Source organism: Lemur catta, chromosome 4 (genome assembly GCF_020740605.2).
Source record: "Lemur catta isolate mLemCat1 chromosome 4, mLemCat1.pri, whole genome shotgun sequence".
In the NCBI taxonomy this organism is placed as follows: Eukaryota; Metazoa; Chordata; class Mammalia; order Primates; family Lemuridae; genus Lemur; species Lemur catta.
This window is the reverse complement of record NC_059131.1, coordinates 13,795,895-13,808,192: the sequence shown is the minus strand read 5'-3', so window position 1 is coordinate 13,808,192 and position 12,298 is coordinate 13,795,895. Positions and strand designations below refer to the sequence as shown.

The 12,298-nt window shown below is 37.8% G+C and overlaps 2 protein-coding genes across 3 annotated transcripts in view; both read left to right on the top strand.

Moving 5' to 3' along the window:
- Positions 1 to 2,542, top strand: part of WDR35 (WD repeat domain 35) — a 57,170-nt gene extending 54,628 nt beyond the window's left edge. The window contains exons 26-27 of the mRNA XM_045549087.1: positions 611 to 851; positions 1,177 to 2,542. Coding sequence (XP_045405043.1) covers positions 611 to 851; positions 1,177 to 1,327 — 392 coding nt within the window. The 3' untranslated portion in view covers positions 1,328 to 2,542. The remainder of the gene's footprint in view (positions 1 to 610; positions 852 to 1,176) is intronic.
- Positions 2,543 to 6,054: 3,512 nt separating this feature from the next.
- On the top strand, positions 6,055 to 11,916 carry TTC32 (tetratricopeptide repeat domain 32). 2 transcript variants are annotated; one of them, XM_045549084.1, is made up of 3 exons: positions 6,055 to 6,543; positions 10,621 to 10,787; positions 11,540 to 11,916. In XM_045549084.1, the coding sequence occupies exons 1-3, from the start codon at positions 6,392 to 6,394 to the stop codon at positions 11,677 to 11,679; spliced, it is 459 nt and encodes a 152-aa protein (XP_045405040.1). In that variant the 5' UTR covers positions 6,055 to 6,391; the 3' UTR covers positions 11,680 to 11,916. The 2 variants fall into 2 exon arrangements, with proteins under 2 accessions (XP_045405040.1, XP_045405041.1); XM_045549085.1 differs by lacking the exon at positions 6,055 to 6,543 and adding an exon at positions 6,562 to 6,762.
- The last annotated feature ends 382 nt before the right edge of the window (positions 11,917 to 12,298 follow it).

The following is a 12,298-nucleotide window of genomic DNA, read 5'->3' as shown; positions in this document are numbered from 1 at the left end:
TTCTACAATATATTTTTAAGAAAGATTATATCTCTAGCGTAGAAAAATTGAAAATAAGGTGTGATAACTGTCAAAATAAATTATCTGAATTAACATTTAGAAACTCATTTTCACTTCTTTTTTCTCAAGGTCCTGTTGTTTCAGTAAGACAGAAAAACAATAATCTCTGTAAAGAAACAGAGAATACAACATTTCACTACGACTTTGCTTTTTAAATTTTTTTTTTTACAAAAAGAAACATGGTATCATTTTGAGAATTATAACTACCATAATATTAATTTACTTTTTCTGGAATGCCACAGAAATTTCTAACATTAATGGAAGAAAAGAAGGGTGTTTTGACCCCAAAATTGTTTTTGTCTGTGTGTATATTTCTAAGTTGGCAGAGCCATGTGCACCATTTCATAGGACCTGAGCTGTTAGCTGGCTTCACAGAACCTAGGAGATCATGTAGCCTACTTCCTACTGGTGCTCTCATCTCTCAGTACTGTTTGAAGTTTGTTAAAGTTCATGTAGGTTAAACTAAAACACCTTAACATAGATTCTTTCCCATGCATGTTCATGATAGTTTGATTATTTTTAAAAACTCAAATTGCCCTCTGTTTCCTAGCTCTTCACCTGAGAGACTATGAAGACATTATCCCTGCTGTTGAGATCTACTCTCTGTTAGCACTCTGTGCATGTGCCAGCAGAGCTTTCGGTACTTGTTCCAAAGCTTTCATTAAACTTGAATCTTTGGACACCCTCAGTACAGAACAGAAGCAGCAATATGAAGACCTTGCTCTAGAAATCTTCACCAAACATACTCCAAAGGATAACAGAAAATCTGAATTGGATAGTCTTCTGGAAGGGTAGGCTGATTGTAATTAGTAGATTACTTTATTAGAAGCTTGGATTTCTGTATGTATAATGTATAATATGGGAATTAAAGCACTACATTTTTAAGCAGTTTACATTAACATTATACCCTGTTTTATTTAGTCTTATGAGTGTATTAATGCTTTATTTTTTCTTTGTAAAAATTTTTACTTGAAAAAACTTTTTGAAATGAAAGTATTTTATTGGAAGTTAATCTTGAATTTTTTTTATTCTTCAGTTTTTAAAGTGCGTTTAATAAATTTAGACTAATTAGAAGCTTTAAAATATAATTAATTATTTTTCCTCTTATTTTTACAGTGGAGAAGGGAAACTGCCAACGTGTGTTGCCACAGGGAGCCCGATCACTGAGTATCAGTTCTGGATGTGCAGTGTATGCAAGCATTGTGTTCTTGCTCAGGAAATTAGTAACTACAACTTCTGTCCCTTATGCCATAGTTCAGTGGCATAAAGGAATGATGAACTGTTGTAAAATATAGGTAGCATATATACATAGCTAGAACTGTATATGTAATGTTGATTTTTCTAAGTTTTATATGAAAATCAAACTCATCATCTTATAGTTGTATTTCTACACAAAATATATATTATAATAATAAAATAATTAATATTTGTGTGGAAATTCAGCTATGCAATAATAATGCTGTTTTTCATATAAAAATTATCAAAATCAACCTTATTTTCTGTCTATTTATCTATCTTTTATCTATCGTGTGGTTGGTTACATGATACTATGGAAATATTCCAAATAAGAAATGTTTTTCTCAGAGTGTCAAGGGTACTAATTCATTAAAATATGTTGAGGGGGGCGGGGAGATGGGGGAAGTATGGGAGTGGAGCAAAGATCAGTTTGGAGAATTGACATAACTTGTATTACAAGGAGGTTAAACAGTTGTAATACTGAAATGAGCTCTCTTTCTAGTGGTGTTTACTTTAATTAAATAAGTATTGAATGTTATCAATATTTTATTTCCAGAAGTGAAGTGATGGCATTTTAAGACAATTTTCACAGTTTGAATTGTTTCCAATATCTTTATTCTTCATCCTTTTAAAAATCTACCCTTTTAGTCTCATTCAAGAGATAGCATTTGGCATTTACTGTTTAATACCATTGTGCAGAAAACTTGGCTTTATCTATAATGATAAGAATTTATACAAAAATATTCACTTGTAGTTATAGTTTCTGCTGAAACATTGTCACCAAGCTGGACCCTTCATTTAAACAACTTTCTTGTTATAGGGAGTGATTCTTTCTTGATATACATGTGTTTTGATTTATTATAATTAATTTAAAAGAGAAAAATTATGATCAGTAATGATAATTTCTTGCCTCTTTTATATAGCTAATAACGTTCTCCATTTATTTCTCATGGACTCTCATTTTGTGGCTAAAGACCAGACTTTAGTACTATTTCATTAAGATTATTTTCTGAAGTTTGGCTGATATTTAGTAGAGGCAATAAATGGGGAGAAATATTAAACTCTGTTCTTGTAGCTATAATACTTAGGTTAGTTCACTCTCTCAATGTGACATGTTTTTGGTCCTGTAGAGACAATTTAAACCTGTTACAGATTGGGAAGTGAGCTATAAGGAGAGATTTAGAGCCTGGGTTAACTTAGGATACATAGTGGGCTCATGTGCCTGAATAAAATGAGAGGAACAGAAGTCTTTGAAGTCTCTGTCTCTGTTCACGTGCCTTGTGAAAAATGACATTGGCACGATGGTAGCAACCAAATACGCTACCGAGCAAGCTATTCCAGAGAGGCTTACGTGGATCAGAGAGGCTTACAAACCAAATGAGGATGTTCAAAATCAATTTGGTTTTTAAATCAATTTGGAATACACAATGAGCAACAAGGAGAAAGTGATGGGGTAGATTAACACTATTAGGATGGGGTAGAAACAAAAAAAAATAGAAGAAAAACATATAAATATATAAAATCAGTGTGCGGTGAGAGGGGTAAACTAAAAGAAGAAAGAAAAATAAAAGAAACAAACAAACAAAAATAGATAAAAAGAAGGGTAGGTGCTAGTGGATTGGAAAGACCACAGGACCTGAATCCTGGGTTAGATAAGGTTCTCATGTCCTGACTCCCACTCTGTCACTTCAGCTTTCCCCTGATAGTGGGGTTATGAAGAGGACCAGGGTTGAGGTTTGAGCCAGGGCACGCAATCAGATGAAACGTGCCTGAGGCCAGCGGTACACTTGCTCTATAGGAGGGGCTCAGGGGCAAGTACACTTGGCCATAGCTGTAGCTTGCCAGTTAGTCTGCTGAGCAGTCATGACTTTTACTGTAGAGGACAGGCCAGAATAAGTCACCAATGAGTAACTGAATCCAGACTTTACACATGCTGAGGGCTTTCTTTGTCTCATGTATACTTACTGTGTCATGAATATTTAGGGCCTTTGTTGCTCTTTGTATTTTTAGTGCTTCATGAATATTTGGTATCTCTTGCTCTGTCTGTCCTTTTCTATCTTTGGTCACACATATATGCTCTATTTACTTTGTCTAATATGTCTCATAAGTTACTAACTTCTCTAAATTTAACACAATGAATTTCATCTATTTCATTTTATTCTTCTATACCAGAATGGAATATTTCCCCAGATCAAAAAATCACATCCTAACAAAGAGGTCTGTCCAAGAAAATATATCTCCTGTTGAACTTACTTACATCTTTCTGTAGGACTTTCTATTTTCAGGGATAAGACTATTCTCTGCTTCATCAATGAAAGAGAGATTTTCAAGGCTGTAGGGATGGCACACTTGTTATTAGCTCTGCCTGTGTGAAAGGTTACTTCAGGATAGTTTGTTCAGAGTTGTGATTCTTGGTCCATGGTTTAATGCCCGAGTATCTCTTCTTTCCCTTTCCCTTTACTCTCACAGGAATTAGCTGAGAACTCATTACATTGTCCCACTGCTGGCCCTTACTGTGGCCTGTTGGTTATATTCCTATTTGCTTCAATTCCAGAATCACCTGTTGACTTCTCAGACTTCTCCTAACATATCTTTTGGGAACTCTCTTTTGGAGCCTTCTTATTTGTCACTAAGTCCATGCTGCCTAAGCCCTAGAATTTTTCCTCTAACTAATTATTTCAGATAGATCCTGATTTGCTGTGGATATTTCTTGTTAAATTTTGATCCAGAAACCAAATTCTCTAAAAACAACCTCTCATACTTTGTCGAACTAATTATCATATGTGTCTATGTAGTGTCTATGTGTGTGTCTGTATATATATGTGTATACACATGCATTTATACACACAGATACATCTTTTCTACTACTGTAAAAGCTTATAACTCTTTGGGATCTATATCTGTGAAAGCTATAATGATCTGCCATAATGTCTTGGGGGACCTTTGTCTTGAAATTGGTACTAGAGAAAGAACTCATAGTATGAGTTGATCCAGTTGGTTTTATTAAACAGGAAGGAAATTTCAAGATAACAACGCTAACAAACTTTCCCCTGATGAAAGGGACAAAGAGAAGGAAAATTGACCATACAAAACAAATACTTGGAGAGAAGTTGGAAAGGCAGAATTAGTATATTGAAAACAGCATAATGAAACAGTTATGTTCTGTTTTTTCAGTAAATATAACTGACTCCCTTTGAGTACTGCTGAGTTGTTCCTTATCACAAAACTGCGCTGAATTGTATTATGTTTCAAAGTAGTGTGGTAGGCCAAAGTATTGAAATGATGGAACCGACTGATAAACCTTTCACTGATAAGCAAGGTGCCTAACAAGCAACATAGCATTGTTGACCTGCTATAATTCACAAATGCTAATTTCATTGTAAGTTCTTTTGCTAAAATACACTTTGAAATTATCTTTCTGTATTATAAGAGCTGACATCTTAGGATTTATGTGGCATTAAGTGAAAAAATATAAAAATAATAAATATTGAAGAAAAATTGACTTGCATTTATTCTAAGTTTCATTTATCTATAACTTATGGATAACATGGTGTTTGCTTTGTCTTCATTTAAATATTTTGATGGTGGTTGTCTAGGAGGGTACTGGGCTTCAGAGTGGAGAAAGGGAGAAGGGGCAGGAGGTACAATAGATGTACAATACCACTTTTGCTACCAAATAGGGAAAAAAATCCCATGACCTTATAAAGATACTAGGCAAATGTCAGATTATTGGAGGTTGCAGTGAATTACTTCTTAGTGGCGACGCTGAGTTCTCATTTAGAAATGAAGGAAGAAAATATGTTATTAGACTTTTAAGAGAAAATCAAAAGTACGTATTGAATTTGATGATGCTGTAGCTCTAAGATTTTGCTACTGAGTTTCTAAAATGAAAATAGCAATATATGTTGCCCCTACTGCCTAAGATTATTCTCAATTCACTTTTTTCTTTAAGAAACTAACATTTTTTAAAAACTATAAAAGTAACAAATGTTCATGGTAGAAAATTTTAAAAATACATGAGTAGGCTGGGTGCAGTGGCTCACGCCTGTAATTCCCAGTCTTTACTACATATCCTGCTATTTTCCCCTTAAATCACTGGGTGTTAGCCATGAATATCTTTGTTATTCCTCTTGAACAAGACAAATCTTCTACCTCATGGCTTTTACACTTGCTGCTTTTTCTGCCTGGCTTGCGCCCTGGTGAGGCTTTTTCATGCAAATATCACGCCCCAAATATATTTTTCATCTTCACTTTTTCTGACGGAAAGGGCCCCAAGTAGTTTGGGAAGTAAAACAGAATTGAGGGACCCGGACAGCACGTATGTACTGTACAGTGGTTAGCAAAACGTTTTACATAATTTTAATTTGAAGGAAACGTCTGAATTACTATTTGGATTTCCCTTTGGCATAAACAGCCAGAGAATGTAAACTAAGATCAAAGACCCCAGACTCCCACAATATACTATTTAATCCTAAATTCCACAATTCCAGAGGGTCAAAAAGGCGGGTAAGTTTGCCCCCTAGGGTTCTGGAGCTAATCAACAGCAGAATTTGAATTCGAACCTAGGGCTGTGGGGCAATAAAGCTCTTGCAATTTCGACACAAAGTGCCTCAGGTTAGCCAAGCCTACTCAGAACACCGTAAACGCGGTGTTTTGCCAGGTGGGGACGCTGGAACCTGCAGGGAGCTACAAAAAGTTCGCGATTAGCCATTCACAAACAAACCGTGGCTGCTTCCGCTTCCGGCGCGATCAGTCCCCAGTCCGCTATAACTAAGGGCAGGCGCCTAGCTCTTCAGACATGGATTTGGAAGCCAGTTTGCTACTGTGGATCTGAGGTTTTTCTGAGAAACGAGGCAGTCGGAACCAACAGTAATAACGATAAAAACGCAGTTCGCAGAAGCCTGTGAAAGCTACTCTGGACTCTGCCAGCAGCCAATTATCTCGCGAGACGACGGGTCCTCAGAAGGCACAAACCTAGCGCCCAAATTTTGCTGTCAAGTTAAATTCCGGGGTGCGGAAGTGGCTTTGTGGTGCCGCCTCTAATCGCTCAGAAATCAACCCCCTTTCCACACCAAAAGCCACGTCTTCGACCGCTATGGAAGGGCAGCGGGGGCAAGAAAGCCACGCAACCCTAGCACTTGCGCACGCTCACTTCAAGAAGGGCGACTACACCGAGGCCGAGGCGCTGTACTCCGTTTACATTCGCCAGTGCGCCTGTGCTGCCTCCTTCCGCGCGGGTCCCGGGAGGTAACTATCGCGAGAAGTGGGGGCCCCGGCTTCTCGGGTAGGTGTGCGGCTGGTGTCGCCTGGAACCCTTGTTCGGCCACCTGAGCTCACCGGCGGCCGTGTGTCTTGACCCAGCACGAGGATGCTCGTCTTCCCAGAAAGGCCAAGGCGAGGCCTAGGATGGGGATGGCAGAGAACGCGGGGAGGGAGCCCACCCGCGAGGAGCCGTCTGCGGGGACGGTGCGAGGAGCTTCCGGGAGCGGAGTCCCCTGCGCGGCCGCAGCCTCTCACCCCGGTGTCCTGCCTGCCGCGTTGCTCACTCTCTGATCCGGAGACCTAGAGCCCACAGGGCTTTTCCACTCGTCACTGGAACAGGCGGGGTGTCCGAGACCTGGGGAGGGGAAAGAGGCACGGGCGGGTGGTGCCGCGCTGGAACGCGGTACCGCGACTCCGACCAAAGCCTCACAGCGAGGGCTTTTGGTTTTGGTTTTCACTTGCTAAGAGAAACAGTTAAGTATATGGAAGCGAATATAATGAACATCCAGGTATTTATCACTCGCTTAAGCATTATCAATTCACTCAGACGTAGTATTCATCCAGGATGTTTCAGAATGCATTGCTAAGTTTAAGGATTCCTTTTTATTTCCGGATAGTACGGGGGTGCAGATGTTTAGGTTACATATATATTGCCTTTGCCCCGCCAGAGTCGTGTCCATACCCCACACAGTGCGCCCCGCACCCATTAGGTGTGAATGTACCCATCCCCTCCCGCCCCCCACCTGCCGGACACCCGGTGAATGTTATCACCGTTTGTGCACATAAGTGTTAATCAGTTAGTGCCAATTTGATGGTGAGTACATGTGGTGCTTGTTTCTCCATTCTTGTGATACTTAATGGAATGGGCTCCAGCTCCATCCAGGATGATAGAAGAGGTGCTAGTTTACCATTGTTTTTTGTGGCTAAGGATTCTTAAAAAGACATAACCATGACATCAGTATTATCACATAATTTCTTAATCTCAAATAGTCAGTGTTGGAACTTCCTTGACTAAAAAGGTGTTTTGTTCTTCGGTTGGTTTATATTTAGCAATGGTTCAAGTCAGGGTACACATCAGGTCTCTCTTAATGTATAAGGCCCTCCCTCCCGCTTTTTTCCTTTCAGTTTATTTGTTGAGGAGACTGTTTCCTCTGTCCTGAGTGTTTGCATACTTAAGATTTCTGAATGCATTTCTCTGATGTCATTTAATACAGTCATCTGTTTCATATTGCTTGTGAATTGGTAGTTAAATCTTGAGATTTGATCCAATTCAGATTAAATATACGGCAAGAATACTTTGTAGGTACTTTCACCAGGAAGCATATAATGTTTGGTTGTCTTTCTTTTTGTGATGTTTAGGAGCCTCACCTGCTAATGTTTGCTTGCCTAAGGCATCTTTGTGGTTTAGGCCTGGATGTGTAGCATTTGTGTTACTCCAAGTTTTACATTTGTTGTGCTTGTTGATGGTATGAAGTGGACCAGGATGTGGAAAGAAAGAACAGAGAGAGGTTGGTTGAACAGCTTCTTTTTTTTTTTCCTTTCGTTTTTTTGACAGTTCTGAGTTGTCTGCACCATCACTCTCCTCTCCCCTCAAGGATTTGCTTTTTCTTGACAGGATGCCAGCTTTTCTTTTGTATGAGGCATAACTAAACACTAAGAACTTGATTCTTATCCTGTTTGTTAAACTCATGGAGTTAAACCAGAAAGATAAAATTGCTTTCTTATTTTAGTAATACGCCAGAATATAATTAATAGAAGTTTCTGAACAGGCAGTAAGATGGTACCACCATCCTTGTCTCAATGCACCCCTCCCAAAAGAAGAGATTAGTAAACATGGAAAATTTAGTTTCCTATCCTTGTTTCAAGCTTCAAGAATAAACTCATCTAGTAGCTTTCAAAAAGTATTCATCAGCAACAGGTATGTTGCTGCTGTCTAGTCTTGTTCTTCTTCCTCCTTTACACATCTCAGCTTTGGAACAAAAGCGTCTGCAGCAAATATAATACTAGCCCCTTAGCAGCATAGGAAAGAAAATTTGCTCTGTCTTAGCAGAAGGGAGTTCAGCATGCCTGAATTCCTGTGTTGGTTCTGCCCCATGACTAGTACCTTTTCTCAGCCACAGTTTCTCATCAGTAAAAAGAGCCTTCAGTTTCCTCACAGTTCTAAAATTCTTCTAGGAACTCATGGATTGAAAGTGAATTCTGTCATTTCAATTTTTTCTATTAAATTAATCTTTTGGAGTTTACATTTATTTTTAAAATATTGGGTCATTGAATCATTTTTGCAACAGTATTTGCAATCTTTGCCTTTCACTCTGAATGGTTTGTAGCATCTTCTTTTAATATCCAAGAGTGCAGCCTTAGCCATAAACCTAATTTCCAATTTTTTTGTTGTTGTTAAAGTTAGCAAATGTTAAAAATCCACATTTGGATTAAGTAATTTGGTTAAATTCCATTACAAGAAATACTATCATTACAATGATTTTAATATTATAAAAAAATTCAGCTTCAACTGTTAGCTCATTTCTTTAAAATATGAAACAAAATTTCCACACAGAAAGTAGGCTTGTAGAATTTGTTGTAATGAGATCTAATTTTAAATCTAACATTCTATGAGCCTCTGAATATATTAAGAATTAATATATAATTAATATATAGTTAATATTAAGAATTTGTAACAGCTTTGAAGCTTGAAATTGAATGGCTGAAACCTTACTGGCATCCTAGGGCTGCCTCCTTCTTCATACCCTCCTGGACAGCATATAACTAGTGTCATAACAGAGATAGATGAAGGGAGTGTGCCCTCTTGTTCTCTAGGTTTTAATAGAGGTGCTAATGGCATCCAGAAGTGTCCTTGTACCCGGTCTCTCTCAGTCATAGCTCGCAGAAAGGAAATTTTCTGAAATTACAACAGTCCCTCTCCATTATTAGCAAGCTTAGATTGAAGGAGGCTCCTGGGCTGTGAGGGCTTCTTATGGTAGCAGTAGTCCCTGGTAGCAGGGACTGTCCCTGTCTGAAATCTCAAGGATCAAGATGTTAAGAGAAGTAGCTTTTATTATAGTAACACTATCTGTAGTCACAAATATTTCTTTGCACTATGGCGTATAATAAATTCCAGATAAATTTAACCTGCATCTTCTCTGGTTGGTGCAAATTTGAAAATCACTTTGAGAAAAAGAAAGGGAAACAAAATTGTCCCTGACTGAGAGCAACGCCTCTGGTGCTCTCTGTGCAGCTGATTTGTCCTGTGCAGAGAAAGGTTCTGGGCAGCAAGGGGCTGTGACCTGTTGAGCTGGTGGCTGGTTAGAGCTGCCTGGGCATCCAGTCCCTTACAGGAAAGTCTACTGATTTAAAGCTCTTTGGGCAGCCTCTGTCGCCCTCAGGTGCAGAGCCAGTTCTGCGTGCAGGACCTCCAAAGTGTGCCAGAGTCCTAGGGGAGCTAAAGGAGCCCACCATCCTCAGAAGAAGCCAGCCTGGTGTTGGGAGGATCTCAGCTAAGGCTGGAGGGAGGGCAGCTCTGTACCCGGAGATCACTCCCTGGGGATCAGTGTGTTGAATTTTCACCTAGGGTTAACTTTATTTCTTTATTGGTGGAAAATGATTTCAAATCTCATTGTTTTAAGATCACTTAAATATTTGAGAGTAAAATTGATTCACATTGTGACATAGCTATAACAAACTCGAACTTTGGGCTGGCTTTCCCTTTGCTTGGCATGTATCTGATCTGTCTTCTTTGCCCTGCTGGTGTGTGCTTAGAAAATGAACAATCATTTTAATATTCGGCAAAACAAGTTGGCAGTGAACAGGGGCTTTGAACACACTATAAAATTAATGTGCTTTGCAGATTGACATTGTAGTGATACAGTGTCACAACAGTAGATAACAGGGTTAAACAAAAATGGGTTTCAGTTTATTTATTTGTACCTGGTTTCTTCAGCTTGGTTTTTCAGTGTAGATACTGCATGTTACAGCCTATGAAGTTTGACAATACCCAAAAGAGAATGAAAGTGGAAATGAGAGGAATTTGCTAACACGGTGTTTTTAATGTGAACTTTTTGTTTAAAGCAAATGCAACCCTGAGGATTTGGCTACTGCATATAACAACAGGGGGCAAATCAAGTACTTCAGGGTTGATTTTTATGAAGCCATGGATGACTACACATCTGCCATAGAAGTCCAGCCCAATTTTGAAGTTCCGTATTACAACAGAGGGTTGATACTGTATAGGCTAGGTAAGAATTTTTTTTGTTTTTTTGCTTTTGTCATTGACTGCATTCTGTTATTTCAGAGCTCTCAAATGTTGTAAACTAATGTGGTAATTAAGTTTTAAAGTTACACAAAATTTAGGTTTAGAGCTTGGAACAAAGGAAGCGTACCTGAGTTTATTTTAGGCTTTCCATAGGCGTAGATCACAGCAGAGCACTGGGGTGGGAATTGGACCTGGGCGCAGGAGTGGGGGTGACCCCATTCCTTTGTGCCTGTGCATTCCCGGCTGTGAAATGAGGGTAACGCTGATGGTCGCCTGTAAAACTTTTCTGAGTTATGACTCTTTGAAGACACATAAGACAATAGAAAGTGAAGTTTAAAAGATCCTTGGATTAAAGGGACTATATAGGTAGTATTTCTCATTTTAAGTGTTAAAAAAAAGAAAATTTTCTGTTTCTTAATTTCATTGCAATTATGTAACCATAGGCGGTATAGTTTTGTTGAAATTTTATGATTTATGCTGTTTATCTGTTAAATGTCAATAAAATAAGCCCATAGCTAATTTTAGGTGTATTATTCCATAAGAGCACACAAAATGACTTTGATATACACATCCCTATATCATCATCATTAAGAGGAAAAAAATCCCTTTACTAGGATTGGTTGGAAGCTTGTAAATATAAAAGCAAAAGTATGTATATCCAAACTTTGCTATGAATAATATGCAGAAATACTCAGCTTTTTTTTTCTCTTTTCCATTTTTTGGGTTCTGGTACAGGATATTTTGATGATGCTTTGGAAGATTTCAAGAAGGTATTAGACATAAATCCTGGATTTCACGATGCTACTTTGAGCTTAAAACAGACTATTCTAGACAAAGAAGAAAAACAAAGAAGAAATATTGAAAATAATTGTTGAGATTTTAAACTTTATTAAAATACTAGAGCATGATCCTTACACCTTCATCTAGTTATGTAATTTAAAATAGATATTGAGCTATTTTGATTTATATTTAAGATAAAGAGATTCATGCATTAGCACTGAAATTTAAATAATGTGTTTAATTCCAGGTTGAATAGGTATGGTTTTTATAAAGTGTAAATAAGTAATATCAATGTATAAGTACATATTATTACAGTAAAATATTTAAAGAAACGTGTGGTATTTTCTTCAGTAAAACTATTTTTTTGCTATTTTTTATTCCTAACTTTTTATTAAAAAATTTTATACCTACAGAAAACTTGGAAGTATAATACAGTAAATATGTATAAACTCTTCACTTAGATTCATCAGTTAACATTGTGCCACATTTGCTTTTTCCCTATTTTTAAATATATAATTTTTGCTGAACCATTTGAAAATAAGGTGCAGAGATCACAACACTTCACCCATAAATATTTCAGCCCACATCTTCTACGATTGAAGAAATTCTCCTTTATAACCACAATACCATTAAAATACCTAATAAAATTAATAATTCATGTCCAGCTCACATTCAGATTTCCCCAGTTATTTCCAAAATGGGTAGATTTTTATT